Below are 22261 nucleotides of genomic sequence, written 5' to 3' on the forward strand. Positions count from 1 at the left end.
CATTGATAATATATGATCATGGACTAAATATGGGTAGTGTTTGTTCTCGATTAAATTAGGATCAAAGTTACTCGATATTTGTTATCGTAGGTGTGTTAAAAATAAGGAAAACTCAAAACGTATTTAGCTAATCTTCCTGCGAACATCGTATTCAAGCGGTGAGCGCCAAAAACTATTTTCTTGAAGAAAGGCTGTTGTACAAGGCTAAAATCTTGTTATTCAGAAAGTTTAACTTGTTTGGAAATGGAGATGACCGATGAAAGAGGAATCAAAGTGTTAACCCAAAGCAAAAATTTTATTCGAAAATGAGGTTTAGGCCTTCATTTGCTTATTTCCCATATATTTTCTATAAAAAAAGCCTGACACAAATGCAACAAAACATCTTTACAATACCGCTTCAAACAGGCATTTTATCATAGTACATCAGTTTCTAACTGTTAAAAAAAGGTTTTGAGTGTTAACCCAAAACGAAAATTGGAACAAAACTCATACGAAAGTCTAGTTTTTGGCGCTTTTTGCCATTATTGCTTGTTATTGAAAAAAATTTTCTCTTAACCTTATTTTCATTTCGTGAAACAAAACCATTTTATTGTTTTTCATATCAACAGCTGGGTATTTTCTTTAGGACAATTCTCGTATTTTCGTTTGGTAATCAAAACAAAGAAGTATGCAAAGCCTTCAATACATATCTAGCTTTACTCTAATAAGTTAGTGTCGGAGCTGGAGTAGAGAAAGCTCACTCCATATATAGTATGATCAATTCCATATTTGGATTGTACGGAAAAGCGGCAAACAAAAAGGTTGTCGTTTTATAACAAATTCGACATGAACATTTTTGAAGAAGAAAAGAAAAAAAAAAAAAAGACAAGTAAAAAAGAAAAACTTTGGAAAATCGAGGAACTAGGATACGGGGATGATGCTAACTCGTGGGTCTGCCTCGCAGACAACAGACACAGGGAAATACGACACTCAATGTTTGACTGCAAAACCCTCAAACCAGTTGTCACAAAAAAACTCTGTAAAATACGTGTGGCAACAAAAGAATAGTTAGTTAACGCTTTACCCGAAGTTTTCTTATATATCTTGTATGTACTAAAGACATTCACACGAAAGTATCACAAGTTGGAAAACAATTCGAATTCTTTTATGCTTAGAAAGGTGAGGCTCCCCTCATTTTGCAAAGTTCAATTTTTGCGCTGAAAAAAACAACAAACAACAAACAAACTGAACAAAACAAACCAAAAGGGAGAGAAACTCTTGAAGCCAATGTTGATGCTTGAAGGTCTTTTTTGTCCTCTCATCAATACGACCCGAGTTCGAGTCAAAGTTCCAGACTCGGTATCGTATGTGAGTAGAGTTGTTTGTTTGTTCTCTCCTGTGTTTCGAGGGTTTTTTCCGGGTTCTCCGGTTTTTCCTCCCTCCACAAAAATCAACTTCTAAACTCCAATTCGTCCATGAAACGAAGGCAACAGGTTTGTTAGCCACTGGCTATTAAGTGCTTCCCTCGTAAATACGAAGGCGGCTTTGTAATCTTTAAAACTATGTGAATACTACTTTACAAATAAAAAACTGAAAATAAAGGCAAGATTAATAGACTTACATAGAGACTGTAATGATTGAATCCAATTTTGCTGACGAACTTGTCCGAGGCGTTGTACTTATCCGTAGCGAGAATCTCACAAATATGTCTTCCATGAATATCAGCATTGATGGCAAAATTAAACGAGAAATCGATAGAAGAGTTAGCGCAGATGAACGCACACTCCCCTGCCCTTCTAACGAAGCCATTCAAGGCCACAGAGACGTTGAGTGAAGTGTTTACGTGTTTTACAAAGCTGGCATAGCCGAACTTGTTGACTTTATCTCGATGAAGGCTGATAATCACACGATCGCTAGTAGTTGTATTATTCCCCGAACATTCTGCAGTATTAAAAACTACACAAGCCAACACGAAAAATAGCCAATATATACTTTTTTTCTTCTCTATCATGATTAAATCAGTATCGCATTGATGCTAAATTGAATCACTTAAATTGTCGTAGCTTAGAGAATACGGATCAGTTTATGTTGTTTTGTAATTCATCAGTGACGTTGCTTGCACCTTCTCTTCAAGGGGTTTCTGGGTCGCTTCGTATTCGGGCGCTCAAAAGTATTCCTAACAAAACAAAGCACTTTCTCATTATGATAAAAATAATATACAATATTTGTCTATTTATTAACACTTCAAAATGGGAAACTCGGTTCCTCACGAATTCAACAAGAACTCATGACTCATAAGAAGGGAATAAAGTAAATATAAAAATAAATCTTGATATAAATACGATCAAAGAGGAGTATGTTGCGAAAAAAAAGTTTCTCAAAACCAAATGGATTTACAGCTTGCACCTGCTCCTGCCTTGAGTAAAGCATGGGTGGAGTGCTACCTAGGCTCGATTAATCCCGTGTAGTTGGTTTCATCTGTGACTTGAGCGGTTTATCGTTTATCCTTTCCCTTGCTTCCCTAAATTCCAATTTGAACTTAGGAGATATTCTCGATAGGACTAACTTCATTTATTGATTATTACGTAATACCTGATATGAATCGTGTTATTATGCATTTTTTCTTAATTTGTATATTTTGTAATATAACCTGTAATTAGCTTTTTCCTCCTCTACTTATAAAAACATTGTAAAATTAAATCTGTGTCATCTCCCTAGATGAGCTTTAAGCTCTTGGAGGAAATGCAGAGAATAAATATGTTTGAATAAGAAAAATAAATAAATAAATAAAAAACTGGTATGAATGAACTGACACCACCTTTAATTTGCCAGATTCAGAGTAGTCTTTTCAGACGACGCGTAATATTCATACTGGAGCCCGTGAGGATAATAAAACGACTCTATGAATAGGAGAATGAAAAGAATAGATATCCTATTTAATATTTAATATATTTTTTATACATTTAATAAATTATTTATTTCATTTTTTAGAAGCTGAAAATAAGAAAATGAAATAAGAAATTTGAATCAAATAAAATTATTCCTAAAATCATGCAAGAAGTCGTAAAAAATCATCGCTTTTTAACATTTCAGTGAAGTTTAGGTTGCAGTTTCAGAAGTAGCTCCAAACTTCAAAACTTCTTTAGTCATGGAGGAATAAATTTAGTAGTATAGGGAATGGGGGTTCCAGCGCAATCTCAACACGGGCAAGACCCGTGTCAAAAATCCACCTACGGAAACAACCCACTCCAAGTGTGGTTGGGGGCAACAGCGCAAATATGTTAGTCTATATATGGAGTGCGAAGAATGTAAGAGAACTTTTAAGAAAGAAGCGGATTTGAAAAAGCATTTGAAAATGAAGACGAAGTGTATGAGCAGTTATGATTGTGGATGTGGTAAGAAGTTTGAGACTAAGGTTAAATTGTTTTGGCATTGTCAGGACTGTGAGTACGACTACGACGACTTAAAAAGTGCTTGGTATTAGGTATAAAATATTTCCTATTATATAGATGGAATCCCAAAGCAACTTCAGCACGGTGTCAATACCCGGTAACGGTGAGATTGACGTTAGACAGTTTTGGCGTCAGTCAGAAAGGAAGGTTAAAAGGACTCTCCGAAAAGGTATAGAAGAATTAGGAGCCCTGAAAGCGAGCATAATGGTAGAAGTAAGTTTGTCAAAAGACGAGGTAATGACGACAGCAATGTTGCGATCAAAGTCGTTAGTGATATTAGAATCCACGAATCTGGATAGGTCACTCAGTGAAGCCTTAGAAGCAATAATGGAGTCGCTGTCTAACTACACGAAAGAAGGATCGGGTTGGACAGTAGAGGAGGTTGAAGGAATAGAGATAAGTATAGCCAGGTACGTACCCATACGAGGGGGGAGTTACGTACCGCTACCAACGTGGGTAGAAAGGAAGAAGGCTATTGTAAACGTGAAGAATGAAGACAATCGATGCTTTATGTGGGCAATCAGGTCTGCACTGTATCCAGCAGAGAAGGATCCCTGTAGGACAAGTAAGTATCCCACAGATGATTTAGAGTGGGATGGTGTGGAATTTCCCATGCAGTTGATAGACATCCCCATATTTGAGGAAATAAACGATCTAGCAATTAACGTTTACGGAGTCAGAGAGCAGACGATAGTACCGTTAGTTCTGTCAAAAAGTAAAGGAGAGCGCGTACATTTATTCTACCACGGCGGACACTACTCATGGGTTAAACACATTAGCAGACTATTCTACAGACATACTAAGCACAAAGGCAAAAAGTACTTCTGTGACTGCTGCTTGCTGTCATTTACATCCTTAAATACCCTAAAGAAACACGATGAGATCTGCCGCGGAGTCGAAGAAGTGGCGCAACGGATCCAGATGCCCACCAACAAAGAGCTTTCATACGCAGACCATCAAAAGCAGATGCAAGTGCCTTACGTGATATATGCAGACTTCGAAGCGTTGATAACTAAGGAAGAGCAGAAACGTGGCGCCACGAATAAGGTAGGATTACACGAGATCTGCTCCTTTGGTTACATAGTAGTCAGATCAGACGGTAAAGCAAACCCTCCTGTGATTTACCGAGGTAAGAACGCAGCTAATGAGTTTCTAGAAGCATTGCGAGAAGAGGAGGGAGAGATTAGAGAACAATTAAGATGTCCAAAGAAGATGGAATTTACCAAAGAGAACCAGGAGGCTTTTAACAAGGCAAAAAAATGCTACATTTGCCAACATACGCTTCTTCAGTTTGGAAGACGAGCCAAGAAAGCGTGGGATGAAGATGGAAAGTATCTAGGAGAAGCTCATTTTAAATGCGGGAAGTATGCTAAGAAAGGTGAGAAGCCGGGAAAGCCCTCCACGCACTGCATTCACTGCCACAAAGCATTTGTTGAGGATTTCTATGTGGATAAGGTTAGGGATCACTGCCACATCACTGGTAAATACAGAGGAGCGGCTCATTGGAAATGCAATATAAACTTCAAAGTAAATCCAGACATGGAGATTCCGGTGTTCTTTCACAACCTCCGCGGTTACGACTCCCATTTGCTACTACAAGGAACAGACGGCTCCGACGTCAAATGCATACCCAACAACAAAGAGCGCTACATGTCCGTAACTGTGGGTAAGCTAAAGTTCTTAGATTCGCAGCAGTTTATGGCGGACTCCTTAGCAAACCTCGTAAAGTATAACACCAACTTTCCCATTTCCAGTCAATACGGCGCGGAAAGGAAAGGAGTCTACCCATACGAATACATGGACTCCTGGGATCGATTCAAAGAACCCCTACCACCCAAAGATCGCTTCTACAGCACCCTAAACGAGTCTGGTATAAAGGATGAGGAGTACCAGCATGCGTTAGACGTGTGGGAAAAGTACTCCTGTGAGAACATGGGCGACTACCACGACATCTACCTAAGGTCTGACGTAGTGCTGCTCGCAGATGTTTTCCAAAGCTTCAGAAAGATGGCTATGGAATATTACGGATTGGATCCCGCTAATTTCTACACGGCTCCTGGGCTCAGCTGGAGTGCTTTGTTAAAGAAGACAAATGCGCAGTTGGATCTCCTAACGGAGTACGACATGTATCGGTTTATGGAAGACGGTATTCGTGGCGGCGTATGCGGACCCAGCCGACGTTACGCCCGCGCAAACAACCCCTTAGTAGAGCACGACCCAGAGAAACCAACCACATACATTTACTACCTGGATGCGAATAACCTTTATGGTTGGGCAATGTCACAGTACCTACCTGTGAGAGACTTCGAATGGGATCCAGTGAAGCCGATAGACTTCTACATGCAGGTAGGAAAGGAGGAAGACAAGGGTTACGTCTTAGAAGTGGATCTGGAGTACCCAGAGCGCCTGCACGACGAACACAATGAGTTCCCCTTAGCACCAGAAGCGATAGAGATACCATTTAAGCAGCTAAGTCCGCTGCAAAAGCAAATGTGCCCTGGTTACAAACCGTACAGGAAACTAACTATGAACCTGATGGATAAGAAGAAGTATGTGGTACATTACCGCAACCTGCAGTTCTACGTGCGACACGGAATGCGCGTAGAGAAGATCCACAGAGTCCTAAAATTCACGCAGGAACCCTGGATGCGCCCCTACATTGACTTTAACACGCAAAAGCGTACCGCAGCGAAAAATGACTTCGAGAAAAACCTCTTCAAACTGATGAACAACAGCGTGTTCGGAAAGACAATGGAGAACATCCGCAAGCGCGTAAGCGTAAAAATAGTCAGCACCAAAGAGGAAGCAGAAGCATACGTGTCACAGCCAGGCTTCGTTAGATACGTAGAAATGCTGAACTTCTACGTGATTCACATGAAAAGGGCAAACCTCTTACTAAACAAGCCCGTTTACACAGGCTTTACGGTGCTGGATCTATCGAAGCTGCTTATGTACGAGTTCTACTACGATAAGCTTAAGCCAAAGTACGGAGACCGCTGTCGCCTCCTGTACACAGACACCGACTCCCTAATTCTAGAAGTGCAAACGGAAGACGTTTACAAAGACTGCCTCCCCGACATAGACGAGTACGACACCAGCGGTTACCCGAAGGAGCACTTCCTTTACTCTGCGAAGAATAAGAAGGTAATTGGGAAGATGAAAGACGAAATGTTAGGAAAACCCATCGTGGAATACGTGGGTCTGAAACCAAAGATGTACAGCGTGCTAAAGTTAGACGGCGTAGAAAAGAAAGCTAAAGGCGTAAAAAAATACGTGGTTAAGAAGGACATTACGCACGAGTCCTACCTCAACGTATTACGAACACGCAAGGAACAGCGGCATAAGATGAACAGCCTGCGCAGCTATGGTCATCAGATACATAACGTCACGCAGGAGAAGGTGTCACTGTCTGCATTTGACGGTAAGCGATGGATGTGTGATGACGGAGTGCATACGATAGCATTCGGACATCACACGATAAGCAGTTCTTCTTTGACGAACCCACGCGTGGGACCATCGTGAAGATAATACGAGATGGGCTGACCCTTCTTAGCTATTACGCTTCGGATCTGGTAAGTTTCCAAAGACCAATTAGGATCCGTAGCTCTTTTGGATCCTCCTTCTAATTCACCCGGCTCATAGAGATATCGAACCGTGACATTACCTAATTTCTTTTCCTGGGGGAAGACTGCCCTCGAACTTCTGATGAAGGACTTGTGTTCCACGTGTTTCTTTTTTATGGCATCCCTGGGTTTCATTCCCGTAGCCCTGGCCACCTCGTTGTTCAAAGCCGCGACGACCTGGGGGAGCCTCTGAGTCCATTCCCTGTTGCGTTTGGAGGGATCTTCCAGCTCTTTCCAATACTGGTATCCAAAGAGACGCTCGGCCAGGGTCTTATTGAATCTTTCGACGATGCTCTGACCCCTGTGGTACTCTGCTTCAGCTCTCCTAATTTTAGTGCTGTGGTCTTTCAGGGTCTTAGTAACCACGCCCATGAACTCTGTCCCCGCATCCACCTGCAGCAGCTTAGGCCATTTCAAAACGCGCTTATAAATCCTACCTAGGGCTTCTGCGACTTCCCCAGAATCCTTGCTGGTTATGGGTTCGGCGTCCTTATATCTGCTTGCGATATCAACTACGGTCAAAGCGTACCTATAGGTCTTTCTTCTCACCTTGTCATGTGGTAAGAAGAGCAAATCCGCCTGATGAACTTCATTGGGGGTATTTACGGTAAAGCTGGGCCTGGGAATGTACTTGGGCACGGGAAGATAAACCTGCCAGAGGGTTTGTTTTCTTAGCCAGTTCTTAACCGTTTCTTCTGATGCCCTGGCCGCGGTCGCGAGTTTCTTGATGGCCGACGCTCCTTTCCAATAGCCTTCAGGCCCATAGTAAATCCTTTTGAGTTTGTCCTCTACGCGGCCCATTATATGAATTCCAAAACGAGATTGATCTTACGTCCGTTAAAATCCACCGTCTTTCCGTCCACCTTAATGGCGATGTTTATGCTTTCTACCAAATTGGACAAGTCATAGCTTAAAGAAATGGGAGTGTATTCTACTGGGTCAAATGGATTACCTTTGGGCAGAAACTTGGACATAAGAGAAGACTTTTCTCCATTGTTGTAACTATGGACTAAATCGCAATAGACTTCATAAGAGGATGCGACTTTCCATTTCACATCATATGTACTGCCGCTATTTATCGTGGTACTAGTAAGACCTAGGAGTTCTACCAATGGACTGCCCATTAAATTAGCGCTTCCACTATTTTTCTTGAATTTCATTTCATGGGGTAATCCTGTGGTAAGAGTATATCCGTGCTTTGCTAGCTCCTTAGCCAGTGTTATAGGGGTGTAATGGGAATCTGGTATTTTTGGTTTGGTGCCGGAAGTTCCGATGACAAAGCCATTAATTAAATTATACCAAGAATTGTACAAAGAGCAACTAACCAACCGAACCCTTTCCGCGCGGATGGGAGGATTCAAATACGTGGTAAAGTCATTCTTGTCGCTTTCCAAAAAGACGATCATTATATTAGATACGCCAAAGCCACGCCTCCGGCCAGCCCTGCAACTCCTACAAATACCAGCTCATTGTCTTTTTGTTTCTTAGAAGGCTGGTAGTAATTCTTGAACTGAGGCTTTTTCATTCTAAAGTCGGGGTGTGCTTGCGCATAAAGTTTGAAGGCGTAGTCTGTGTTTTCGAAGTTCTTGTCTGCCTGCATCTTGTCTTGGTAGTTCTTATCCAACCAATCCCTGTAAGCTTGTCTTTTTTCATTCCAAGCTGCCACGTCCCGCTGATATTTCTCCAGCGCTAAGTCGTGTCTCTTTCTTTCGGCGGCACCGCTTTTGTCGCCTCTAACTAATCTATCCAAATATTGACCACCATAATTAGCCCCTGTAAATGCTAAAGCTGCAATGACTCCACCTGCGACTAAGCTAACCATTATACATTAGGTAGGTACTTTTCCTTCCGTAGGTAATCCTTTACCATGATAGCCCCGCCTACGGCAGCGGTCATCTTAGCAAAATTAGCGAAGCTCTTGCTTGGGTCTTCAGTAAAGTCTTCTTTGAGCACTTTCTTACCTACCCAACCAATACCCGCAACAATAGAAGTAATGATAGCTGCCTCTTCAACAGTTTTCAACAACGCGGTCGACATTATATTACAAAGCGAGAAGGTTATTACTCCATTTCAGGGATTTTGCTTTTTCTAACCTCCACAGGTGCGCGATATGTTGGGGCCTCCCACTTTACTTCTGGCTTCGTAGCCCGCCATTGTAAGTAGAGGCTGCCTGCTGCTATAGCAATTCCTATCGCGCCAATGACGTACCCAGGATTGATAAAGGATTCCTCTTCTCTTTCCTCCACCTTTTCCTCCTTCTTTGCTTTGTTCTTTTTATTCATCTCCGCGAGCTTCTTTCCGGCAGCGACTCTGCCCGGAGATTTAGCCTTGGTAATCTTGGTATCTTCTACGGGTGGTTGTTCTTCGGTGTCACTCATCTTATATTAAGGGACTTGAAGGACTTGACAAGTAACTTGATGACGACTTGACAATGACTTGGCAATGACTTGACAACGACTTGACTAAGTACTTGAGAATGACTTAAGGACGACTTGACTAAGTACTTGACTAAGTACTTGAGAATGACTTAAGGACGACTTGACTAAGTACTTGAGGTGACTTGACAACGACTTGACTAGGTACTTGAGGCGGCTTGATCAGGTACCTCAGCAAGTGCCGCCTGGAAGACCTTTTCGACTTCTCTGTCCTTCTTGAAGTCCTTCCAAGATGTTCCTAAGGAACCTAGTACCTCCTTCAAGTCGACATGCTGAGCTACGTGCAAAGCCGCAGAGGCGACTGCCATTAACTTACCGCACTTCAAAGACAACCACCCACAGGTTATCTTAAGTTCTTGGGATATGACATAGTCCTCGCTGATGTCCTTCCGCAGTTGCTCCACGTCGTCTATAGGCAGTGCAAGTCCAAGCAATTTAGTGGCAAGTCGGATAGCGGAGTCTGCTACGGCGTCCGTGGTCTTACTTGCGAGGGCAGCCTCGTACCTCTTATGGAACTTCTTAACCTCCTCTTCTGACAACTTATTAACTTGCTCATGGGTAAGTTCCTTACCTATCATTTCTTTACACTTCCCCGAAGACACAAGGATGTTAAGTTGTTCCTTAAGGTTACTTTCGTCTAACTGTGTGGGGGCTTCATCTAAGAGCTGCTCAATCTCCATATACATTAACGTCATAAGGAAACCTCAAAGAGAAAATCATTTTGGAATGTTGGTGCGTCTTTAAATGCCGCATGTATTCATGCAACTGTTCCTTGCTTATCTCACCACCGTAGTCGCTTAAGATGGTTTCCAGATCAGACTTACTGGGTGTATAAAATACTACGAGAGAGCCTATGTTTTCCCTAAAGGGTTTAGAGACACTGGTAAGCTGCTGGGAAAGCAACCAAACGCTGATATTGTCGTGTCTGCCGCTGAAAGCGAGCTTCACTAATTCGGAGGTGCGCCTTTTTACGTCGTCCCCACAGGCAATGTCATCCAATATGAGGAGCGTCTGTGTATCTTTAGGGAATTGCTTGTGCCAGAACTTCAAATGGCTGGATAACTCGTTAGGATCTAAGATATCTACGAAGAAGTCGTCATCTTTCACTCCTATGCCTTCCCAGGTGCGGTTATTCACGTAGGTGGGACAAAGCAGCACGATATAGTCAAAGCGGTATCTAAAGGATCCTAATAGCTGCTCCACGATGAACTGGGTCTTTCCGCAGCCGGTGGGTCCTACTATCAGAGCGTTACAAGGTATGTGATTCGGGTTCATTTATATCTAATGAACCCCATTTATATATAGATGGAACCAGTGGAAGCAGTAAGAAGGATTGCCGCCGACGCAAAAGATAAAAGAGACACCATAGAAATGCAAAGGGAAGAGATAGACCGGTTAAAAGAGCGCGTACAGGAATTGTACGATGAAATGTGCGGTCTGAAGCGTGCGGAACGGTTTGGCGCCTTGTTGACGATTGCGACGTGGGCTAAGGAGTCCATTAAGGACTTCATGCGATACCCTCCATAGATATATGGACTGTATTACGTGTGAAGCACCTGCTGACTGCATTATTGTCGTTCCAGAAGAACCTATCGATAAAGCCCCCTCCAAGCCTGTGAAAGAAGCAACGTCACCCGGTAAGTATCGTTGCCTTAGTTGTAACAAGGTGTATGCGTGCGATGACTTTGAGGGTCACTATTGTCACACGGACCCCAAGCTGATTCTATGAAAGTTCCAGTGAAGAAGACTGAAAACATACCCTAGGATTACTAAATTTGCATGGGTCTTCAAAATAGGGGTATGAAATGTTGACAAAAAGGTTAAGATAATTGTTAAATATATGAGTTGCAAAGATTGTAAGAAGACATTTAGCAGTAGGCAGAGGTTAGAATACCACGTAAATAATGCTGTATGTAAGAAGGAAACCGTTCCTAGGATCTGTAAGGATTGCCTTAAGGAATTCAGCACACAGCAAAAGATGCAGCAACATGTAAAGAAGCGCATTTGTATTACCTGCGATAATTGTGGTGGGGTATTTCCTACAGGATTGCATGAGCATTTAAAGAGAGGTGTATGTATTAATAGCCGTCAATGTAGTTTCTGTGAGAAAGTATTCAGTAGCATACAACGACTCCAAACGCATAAAAGAAGGCATGAGATATCCTATATGCGCCTTTCAAAGGAATATAGTCTCCAGGACGTAGATTGTAAGATATGCCTCGGACCTTTAAATGATTGCATTCATAAAGAAGAATACCTTAAAGGTTGTATAGATAATTATAAACATCTCTTACGGTTATTTCCTTTCTTTGAACGCTCTGAAGGAGTTCCCTGGACTAACAGAAAGTATTGGACAGATGAATGTTATAGCTGTAAATGCGCCAGAGAAGATGAAGGACATATTTCATACTGTCTTAACAAAAAGTTAACTTAAACGTCAACATTTGAAACCCCTATTTTGAAAGCCCTTGCAAAAATAGTAAGATATCGTATTTTGCATTGGAGTGGTGGTTACCATGACCATGGGTTATGTTTGTGGTAGCTGCATTACCGCAGAGGAAGAAAATGAATAAGATATATGCTACCTTACATAGCTGCATTCACAGGCGGAGCTTTGATTTACATTGCAAATTACATAGGAGAAAAAAAGAGGGCAGACACAGCAGATGACTACTTATCCGCCCATGAAGAGGATTAGTCGCACAACGGATTATCCTCCGCTCGACGTTCGATGTCAAACTTCCATCGGCCGTTTACCTTACCATGACTGCGTAGGTGTGTATATTCTTCACCCTGCAGTATGTATCTCACACAGTCAGGCGCCCAAAGGCTGTATTCCTGACCATCGCGTTCTAAGACCAACCTCAAACGGTCGATGTCTTCGAATGCGACGTAGTTTTTTATTCGGTATGAAACGCCTTGCAGCAGATCTCGCCAGTATGTTTGTTTAAGAATCATTATACCTATGAAATATTTTAATGTGCGTGCTTAAAGTGTCTTGACCTTTGAATGCCTTAATGCACCAAGGACAAGGAATGCGAATGCCAGCAACATATTCATCTATTTCCCTGCAAAGTAGATCATAATCATTGCTTACGATGGTTAAATATCCATTTTCTTCATATCGTTCCAACATTACCTTTTGTTTCTCGGACAATACGCCGGTGCCTTTGGGTGTCTTCAATTCTATGCATAATCCATTGTATTTATTATGGTTGTTAAGGATCAGCAGATCAGGTTGACCTGCCTGGTAGCCTTTCCGCCAGCTTTTAATGCGCTTACTTGCGGTGTCCTGCAGTTCTCCAAGACCTGGAACTATGATTACGTGCGGGTAGAACCTACGCACCCTGTGTACGGTTCTATCGTGTATGTCTGTCTCCGTTTCTATCTTGAATGTCATTGGATTTGAACCATTGAATCGCTTCTCCATATCGTATTTACCTGTCTTCCTTAGCGTAGGTAGAACGTCACCCAACACCCATTTCCTGAACTTTTTTGCTTCGACCTTTTCGGATCCGAATATCAGTTCATAAAGACCTTCCTCCGTCAAATACACAGTATTGGGTTGTGCGTTAAGGGTGTCGGTCAGACTGACACCCTTTATAGACCTCAAAGTTACCTTGTTTTCCTCTGAGACGTGTGCTCTAGCTGCGTCCCTAGAGTTAACGTAACCCAACACCAAGGCCACTTCCTTTGCTTTGAAGTACAGTTTATCGCCTTGCACTATGCATTGCAGTTTGGTGTCGTCGTTTTCGAATACGCGAAGCATTATATACCAGCAATATTTTTATCTTAATATGCAACGCTCTTTAGCTGATTCATTTCTACACTCAGTTGCGCGTCTGAGACTACGAAGATATATGCGTTGATCTTAGTAGCGTCGCTGGCGTCTTTGGTGCGCTTGATCTCCAACGTAATGCCGTCCTGGGTATTTACCAGCCGCAATCCCTGTCCATGTAGGTCTTCGTCGTTCGTCGTGCGCATGTCGATCCACAGCGCGTACTTATCCTTAAAGAATTTATTTGGGTCAATTTGGTCGCCAAACTTACGTGCGACTTCCCGGTACATATCCGCGGGCTTTATCCCTTGTGAGTAAACCTTATTAGGCACTCCGTTGATGCTAACACCTACGTTGGTAATGTTAGGATTAAAGAACGCCTCGGAGTCACGCAATCCTGCCGTGTATGTCTTTGCGAACAGCAACATTATCCCTGTGAGGCTGCGCCTGGGAAGGTTAATGCTTTGGTTGATGACCTCTTCGACGTTATTTGTAAAGCTGAACGTCTTGTACATCACGACGTGGTCGTAAAGGAAAGCCTTCCCGGCGCTGTATTCCATACCGGCGCTACGTGCTAAGTCTTCGCTGTATACCGTCTCATACTGCAGCTCCAAGTTCTTGATGAAATAAGGATCCACGGCTGATGAACTTACGTCCTTTCCCTGTAGGATGTTCGTAGTGTCTGCTAGGGTTACTTCGAACTGCAGCTCGCTTAGCTGCCTTGGGTAGTATGCACCGTGGTTCGTGATAACTTCGAAATCTAATGGAACGACATATTTAGTACCATAAGCCGTCTTTATTTCGTCTTCTCCCGAGGCGCTGTCGGTTGCGCTTCTTACCTTGCGTATGGCTTCACTGGCGATTCCCTGCTCTATCCTTTGCGCGCGGTCAAATGCAGTCAACCATAAGTCTTTGTACGTGGTATACAAATCATACCTGTTTAAGTCCAAGAGGGATTCCCCGGCGAACTTTACACGCATTTTGTAAACGAGGTTTCTACCCGCATTATTGACGACGTAACGCGCGTCTGCGGTATCTGGCTGTATTGCTAGGTTAAACCTTAGCGCTAGGGTGCCAGGAACCAACACTAGGTTATCCGTTAGGCGGGGCACGCCTACGTACAGGGTTTCCCCTGGCTTAGCGCTGCTGGGGGTAAAGGTGACACGGTGAAAGGTGCGTTCTGCTTTCAGTCCGCCAACCTGCTTAGGTAATATGCTGGGGTTTAACTTTGAGCTTATCATATATAATGGAAGTAGAAGGAACGGATTTTGACCCCACCACCGAAGAAGGTCAAGTCGACATTAACGACGAAGAATACGACGCATGGACTAAAGGCGCGGAAACCGACCCCCTAATCTACGACATGGCTCTAGAAAACACGTACGGTAGTAGGTGGAAAAGCTTCAAGGCAGCCTTGAATCGCATGTGGCACGAAAAGAACCCGGGTAAGTCTGCCCCCGAGTACATAGAACTTCGAAACATGGGTGAGCAGGGAGCAACCGCGCGGGAAACCGTAGAGTGGGCAACGCAAGAGCTAACGCAGCGCTATTCCCACTTCGAGGCCGACGACGTAAGGCTCACAGAACGCGGAAACAAAGTCCTCATAAGCGTCCAAGACATGAGATATCCCGACAAAAACCGCTGGACCAAACCACAAATCCTCTTCGACGAAAATGGCTCGGTCATGGTTAACGTGGCAAGATTAAGAGGCTTTCAACTAGCTACCAGAAGTGCGTTAGAAAGGTTGGGAGCCCTGAATGAACGGGTCGCACTAGAAAAACACGCCAAGAAACTACAAGAAACGTTGAAAGAAAAGGAAGCAAAGTACGAAAGACAAATACGGCAGCTAACCGATGCTCAAAAGAAAGAAATCAAGGGCAAGAACGAAGTCATACTGCAATTCAAGCGAGAAGCTGAAACGGCTTTAGACGAAAGAGACCAAGCCCGACACGCCTTCAATCTTGCTCTAAAAGACCTGGATATGAGCAAGGAAGAAGCTAAAAACTTGCATATCACCATAACCGGCTCTTTAGAGGAACGGCGGCAGTTGGTTGCCGAAATTAACACTAAGGAAGAACAAATCCGGCAAAGAGATCAGGCCCTCGAAGACCTGGGGGGGCAAATAGAGCGGCAGCAGGAAATAATCAATGACCAAACTCGTCCCGAAGAGGAAAGGGAAGCAGCTCAAAGGGAATTAGAAGCCCTTCAGGAAAGAGTCGCGGAATTACAAGCGCAAAAGGACAACCTGGAAAGGGAGTTGGGCCTTACCACCAAGGAAAAGGTAAAAAGAGCCCTTTTGAAGTATGGCGTTCCGCTGGCATTCGCGGTCGCTATTTCAAGCGTAGTAGGAGTTATCCTATCCGCGCTTAAGGCTACAGGCGCGGGCGTAAAAAAATTAGGCAATGGGCTGACGGACTTAGGGAAAAAGATGGCAGCCGGCATTCCTGGGCTGCTTGGTAGTGTTCTTAGTCTGGCACTTAGGGCCGGCGGCGAACTGTTGAAGTTCGTGGGGAATAACATTTGGATATTAGTTGTAGCTATTGGGGTGGTCCTCCTGAAGAAGATGAAGGCTTGATCTTATCCTTCTCATCGGGCGGTGCCCTGCTTTGAGGATAATGAAAGACAGTATTAGGACCACCCTGGTAATTTGGGGCCAACGGCAACACACTCATGGTAGAAATGGGCTTATGACTCCAGGCTGCACTAGCAGGCCTGCGACCTATGCGATTTATCCCAAACTTGCCGTCATCAGAAGTGACTTGCAACTTAGCATATTTACAATTGGCTAGCATATGAAAAGTTACTGGCGTTAGGTCTTCAGCGGACCTAGTGTAGGGCTCCATCGAAAAATGGGTAACTTTCCTGGTGTTCGTTGAAGTTCGATAAGGAAGCAGGGGCTTATTATTCTCATCGATAAGCCTAAACCCCACATTCGCATGCGTATTTGCATTAATGCTAATAGTGCAAATGACCAATGCAGTGCCCCCAACCTCAACCCACAGTCCAACGTCATGCCAGGCGCCGTTGTCATATCCCTCTTCATCTAAGCGGTGGGTATAACGCGTTTCCCTCGCGTATGGATTCATATATTTAAAGGCTCATTACCGTCAAAGTGCTGATGGTCATGTGGTTATAGACAGTATTCCTTTGATTTTCTATGCTATTTATGCAAACACTCCCGGTGTCATCTACTCTTATCTGCAGCTTTACCTTCCCGTGGCAATCAGCAACCATGTGGAAAGTCCAAACGGAAAGATTCTCAGAGCTATTCGTTGGCGGCTCTACTGAGAAATGCGTAGGCTCCCTGTTGTTTGTCTTCGCGCGCATGGGCTGTAATACTCCATTGTCGTCACAGAAACGAAATCCTACATTCGCACTGCTAACGGCCCCCAAAGAAATGCTGCATAATATCAATTTCTTTCCTGAGTAGTTCAAATTCACGGACATGCCCGTGACATCAACCCAAGATGCCTGGGTGTATTTTTTCTCGCCTGTGTAAGTCGTATAAACACAATCTACTCCAGCTACGTAGGGGTTGTTCATCGCCATATATAATAGCTCAGACCAATGCTTGCAGCGGTTAAGCCGACCTTTAGTAAGTTATGGTCATATTCCTCAGGTATCGCAGGCAGGGCCTTCTTTGATGGTTTCTTAACTACGGGTAGCTTCGTTTCATGCGATTTTTTTGACTTCTCCACGAAATGGGGGATGTTCCTAAGAGTGTCAGAGTTCACGTCGTTCACCCCAAACTTCATATCCTTAGTAGCTCGTTGAAGTTTGTTGTTGTATCCTACTACAGAACCAGTATTTATAGATAAATTACTAGGCATTAACCAACAACCCGGGGCTACTGCATAGTCCAACCTCGCCTTAGAATTTTGTATAGCTAGTTGGTAACGCTGTACGCCCTTGCTAATGTCGCCCTCCAAGATCGAACTTTCAAATAAGATCAAGGCTTCGGCTCGCGTTTCTTCTGCGGCGCCGGTATTTCCCACTATGCTAGATCGGGTATTTACTTGGGCTCCCAAAATGGAATACACGTAAGCTTCTATGCTGCGGTTCAAACGGGCAAGGCCGGCTTTGGTTAGTCCTTTACCTTCTGGGGGTATGAAATTAAGATATTGCTTTGTTTGCTCGTCGTTGGTAATTTTGATAATCAGTGGATTAGCCCCTGCATACTTACCACCCTCGTCTTTGAACAGAGGTCCGTCTCTGACTTCCTTAGTGGTCTTAGCGTTTGGTTCAAAGAAGGTGCTACTGTCGTGAGTTTCTTTGTGATACCCAGTGTTCCATCGTAGATTCAACGCATGAACTTCCTTATCGCTTAGCACATGTCCACCAATCCCCCAATAAGCCCAAATATGCCCCAGACCATTGTTAGCGCCGGCAGTGCATCGGAAATCCTTCCCTACAACGTCAAACTCCTTACAAAGTCTGTCATAAGCCGGCACGCTGTATTTATTATCTCTTGGGTAAAACGTGGCATCTCCTGGTAATGCAGTAACGCCCATCTCATGCAGTATTCTTCTAACCGTAAAGTGAAAATGAAACATAAATATTGAATTCTTCATTAAGTTTGCACTTACACCACAGCCGCTAGTGGCACACCAAACTGCAAAGTTTAGTTGCTGCGGCCAATAACGCATGTTAGGACCACTTAACCATTCATGAGATTCCTTAGCGGTGGTATGAATAATGGGCACGTTTTTGAAGATATCTCGCACCTTTAACGGAAAGGAATGCTTGTTAGAAATCCGCATGTTCAGCGTTAGGTCCAAGCTTGGGTGTTTATCAAATGAAACTGCAGGTATCGGATAAGTACTGGTACCCAGCAATAATTCCTTTGACCAACCTTGCACGGGCTTATGTTCGATATAACCAGAATTCTTCAGTTGAGAGTCTATCTGATCGACCAGCGTAGGTTTCAAATCCTCATTGCTGTACATTCTGGAGCCGTTGAAGTAAATCCCATCGGGTCTTCTTTCGAACTTACTAGGGTCTGCATGCGGAAACATCTTCCTAAATGCTCTCCAATTCCAGTAATCCCGGTTGTCATGATGTGGCTGCTCCTCAATATCATTCCCAAAAGCGTCGTACATTAGTATATATAATGGATGTTATACCATCAGCGCCTCCACTTTATCCTGAACTTCCTAAGGAACCTAACGAATTAAACGCTGAAAACTTTCGTCTGAATAAAGCAAATCTAATCCTGGCTTACTTGGAAGGGCAGACAAAACACTATGAAAAAGTTAGAAAAAAGTACGTCAGAGCCCGGAGTACGCTACATAAGATTGCGATAACTTCAGGATCCATATCTGTTGTGTTAACGGGCTCCGGCGTTGCTACTTCGCTTACCGGACCGGGAATAATCGTTGGAGTTCCTTTGGCCGGCGTCGGGGCAGCCTGTGGTATTATCTCGGCTGTCGCTACGGGTATTATGAAAAAGCTATCCACGAAAATATCCAAGCATGACACGACAATAGCTCTGTCTAGGGCTAAAGTAAATACTATTACCGACCTTGTCTCAAAGGCTTTGCGTGACAGAAAGATAGACGACGTAGAATTCTCGCTTATCTTAGCCGAAGAAGACAAATACGAGAAACTAAAGACGGACATAAGGAATAAAAAAACAGTCGTAAAAGATCTTTCCGAGGAATCTCGCAAAAAGATCTACCAAGAAGCGAAAGAAGAGCTTCAAAGAAAGCTTGCTCAGTAAACATCTGCTTCGAAAAGAGCGTGACGGGATTCTATTTACATATCGAACGTCAGTCTAGAAATTACGCGTAATATAAATTCATCGTACGAATTACGCGTAATATGTTATTGTCGCCTCGGAATCCATCCTAACAGGGGGTGGTTGGGGTCTATTTTGTAAAATATTTCGTAAATTACGTCAGGATAATAAGGAATATCCTTATCCAGCCGACAAAACATCCACTCGGCTTTTGTCATATCAGAAACCTCGGGAATAGACTTACCGGTAATTTCAGACAAAAGATAGGGAATAGCTTTGTAATATTTCCCTAGTTTTAATTTTTTCAGCGTTTTCCGTAGACTTTGTGGGGTTGGCTCTTCTAAATGGTCTATGATTTTCTTCTTTACTTCGTTGTCTAAATATACCGGTCGATAACCTTGGATATGACTCATCCAGTCCCTAAAGTATTTTATTCTTTTGTATGGCGTCTTCTTACGACCTCCGTTGGAATAATATTGTTCCCTGGTAGCACAAGGCACGGCATTACGAATATTTTTACCGCACTCGTAACACTGTGCTGACGTGTCGTCTTCTATTTGCATTTTCTTACCACAACAAATATACTTATTTGGTTTAGTAGGTACAAACTTGGGTTTCAAGCACTTTACACAGAAATCATAAACAAACTCTTTACAATCTTCGCACTCCATATATAGACTAACATATTTGCGCTGTTGCCCCCAACCACACTTGGAGTGGGTTGTTTCCGTAGGTGGATTTTTGACACGGGTCTTGCCCGTGTTGAGATTGCGCTGGAACCCCCATTCCCTATACTACTGATGCACATGCTCAGATGTGCAATGAAGTGCTTTTGCCGCCTCTGATCGGACTAGTCTGGACGCGAGACATTTTCTCCGTTTTCATGTGTGGACGGAAAGCTTTTTTTTTAAATTTCGGTGTGAAAGTTGCTGATTCACATTTATCCGGCATAGTGTGGACGGGGCCTTAGTAATTAACTTAGGGCAGCTAGTGTATGTCGACCAATGGTGGTGATATTAATAAGTATTTTATCCACACTGCATACTCATTACCGAGTCACGGGAATTAAGATATGGAAGGTGACTGCGACTGCTGGCAATGAGCATGCGATGCGTCGTCAACCGCCACCAGGGGAGGTGGGTGGGGTGAATCTTCTACTCTCTCCTTAGGCAGCTTCCGGAATGATTCAAGGATCTGGGTGTTGCGCTTATATATGGAGGGGTCGCAAAGCATTACACCTGCACTGCGCAAACTCCAATGTCCATATATGGGGGGCTGCTAAATTCCTACGTGACATGCTAATTATGTATGCAGTGAGAATAGTACATTCATGACATGGGGTGGGTAAAGAGGAAGGGCAGGCTTGATATCATCTTGATATTCAAGTTATTTTCCAGGTGCTATGGAAATATAACAGAAACTTCTCTCATGTCGAAAACATCAAGACAGTGGCTTGGTTGCCACAGAATGACATTCTTGGACACCCACATCTGAGGTTGTTCATGACACATGGAGGTGCCAACAGTGTGCAAGAGGCAGCATATCATGCCGTTCCTCTTCTGATTACACCGCTATGGGGAGATCAGTTTAGTAATGCACAAAAGATCCAAGCTGCAGGAATGGGGTCCTCCATGGATATCAGAGTTAATGCTGAATATACTGCTGAGAATATAGTGAAACTTATCAATGAATTGATAGAAAATAGCAAGTAAGTCAATTGTTTGATACATGAGCCTGAGTACAGTTGCTGACCGTAAAATAGCAGCTTGTAAAACAATTAAAACAAACAATTGAAAGGAAAATGTCGCCACCAAATTCCACATGCATAAAATTTTATATTCAAAGATTAAATATATTCTCTCCCTTAAATTTTTAATATACACACACATATGCACACACGCCTATACACACATCATCATTTCTTTTAACCTTGAGCTTAAAATAACAAGAACTAAAATAACAAGAACTTGAACTGAAAATTTGTTAGTCAGTATCACGAGCTGCAGTCAATCCTATGTATATGTTTAGTAGTTAATGCTGAATGTTTTTTTTAGGAAAGAACTATACAATATATACAGTCAAATGAATTATTACAAATGATAGCTTGTTGGCTTAAAAAAATGATTAAAAAACTTTTTGTACATTATCAACACAGGTACAAAACCAATGCTTTGCGTGTCTCTAAACTAATGAAGGATCGTTCACGCACATCTTCACAAGAAGGAGCTGATTGGATTGAATATGTTTTACGCAACAATGGTACTCGCCACCTACTGCCTCGTGGAACTCGTTTGCCATTCTACCAGTACTTTTTGTTAGATGTAGTTTTGTTTTTATTGGTTGTTGTAGTACTGGTTGTGTACATCTTAATGGGGTTTTGTAAGTGTTTGAAGAAGATTTGTTCTAAAGCAGATAAAGAAAAAATCCAGTAAAAAAAAAACAAAAAACAATTGATAAACTTTACAAATAGACATCAGTTTCGGTCCTCTTATTGACGATAAATTGTGCCATCACATTGTCAAAGTAGTGTGGATTCAAACCAATTCGAAAAAAAAAAAAAAAAAAAGAAAAAGAAAAAATCGATTCTACTTTGCCATACCCCCGAGACATCCGCAGAGCTGAGGCGGCGTATGGACTTCGGACCTGACGGCGATTAAATCCTTCTGCCCTTGGGTGTACGAATTACGCAAGAAAATGTTCTAGCCAAAGCATCAGGGGAGAGACCAGCCGGCCCCCAGACCATATCGGCTAATCCCTTGCATCTCTGCCACGCACGGAATCGGTTAATTTTTTAATGTTAAAAAGTCTAGTCTATTCGGGTCATTGTTTTCACGGCTATTGTTATGCTGATTCACCTGGAACCGTGGTCCAGTGGATAAAATTTGGGCTTTAATGGTAATGAGTCAAGTCCGGTTGAGGGAAGTTAGTACTAGGATGGGTGACCGGAAACTTGTGCATACTAAAAAAATTTCTTTGCAGGTTGTTTTGTTTTCGTAACTTTCAATCAATTTCAATCCGTTTTTAGTTGACAAAAATGTACATCGAAAATTAAGAACAACCGGGCATTTAATAGTGACCGGCATGTAATCCTGCATGTGAGCTACAGTAAAAACCCGCGCGTTTAAGAACCTAGGTTTTTTCAAGTTAGCCTAAACAGGTTCTTATATAAATGGTATTTAGCGTTAAATTAGGCTTAAATAGGTTCTTAATTAGGTTCTTAACATTTGTTCAATAAATAAAATAAAGTTTCATTTTAA

The 22261-nt window shown here is 42.9% G+C and overlaps 1 protein-coding gene across 1 annotated transcript in view; it reads left to right on the plus strand.

Annotated features, from left to right (window-relative positions):
- The window catches only part of LOC148907384 (UDP-glucuronosyltransferase 2C1-like), a 50670-nt gene extending 28409 nt beyond the window's left edge, over positions 1–22261 (plus strand). Inside the window, exons 5-6 of the mRNA XM_089036909.1 lie at positions 20402–20712; positions 21160–22261. Coding sequence (XP_088893035.1) covers positions 20402–20712; positions 21160–21436 — 588 coding nt within the window. The 3' untranslated portion in view covers positions 21437–22261. The remainder of the gene's footprint in view (positions 1–20401; positions 20713–21159) is intronic.

This window comes from Actinia tenebrosa, unplaced genomic scaffold (genome assembly GCF_029948245.1).
Source record: "Actinia tenebrosa isolate PJP-AT-01 unplaced genomic scaffold, QUT_ActTen_1.0 PGA_scaffold4__44_contigs__length_22323623, whole genome shotgun sequence".
Classification (NCBI taxonomy): Eukaryota; Metazoa; Cnidaria; class Anthozoa; order Actiniaria; family Actiniidae; genus Actinia; species Actinia tenebrosa.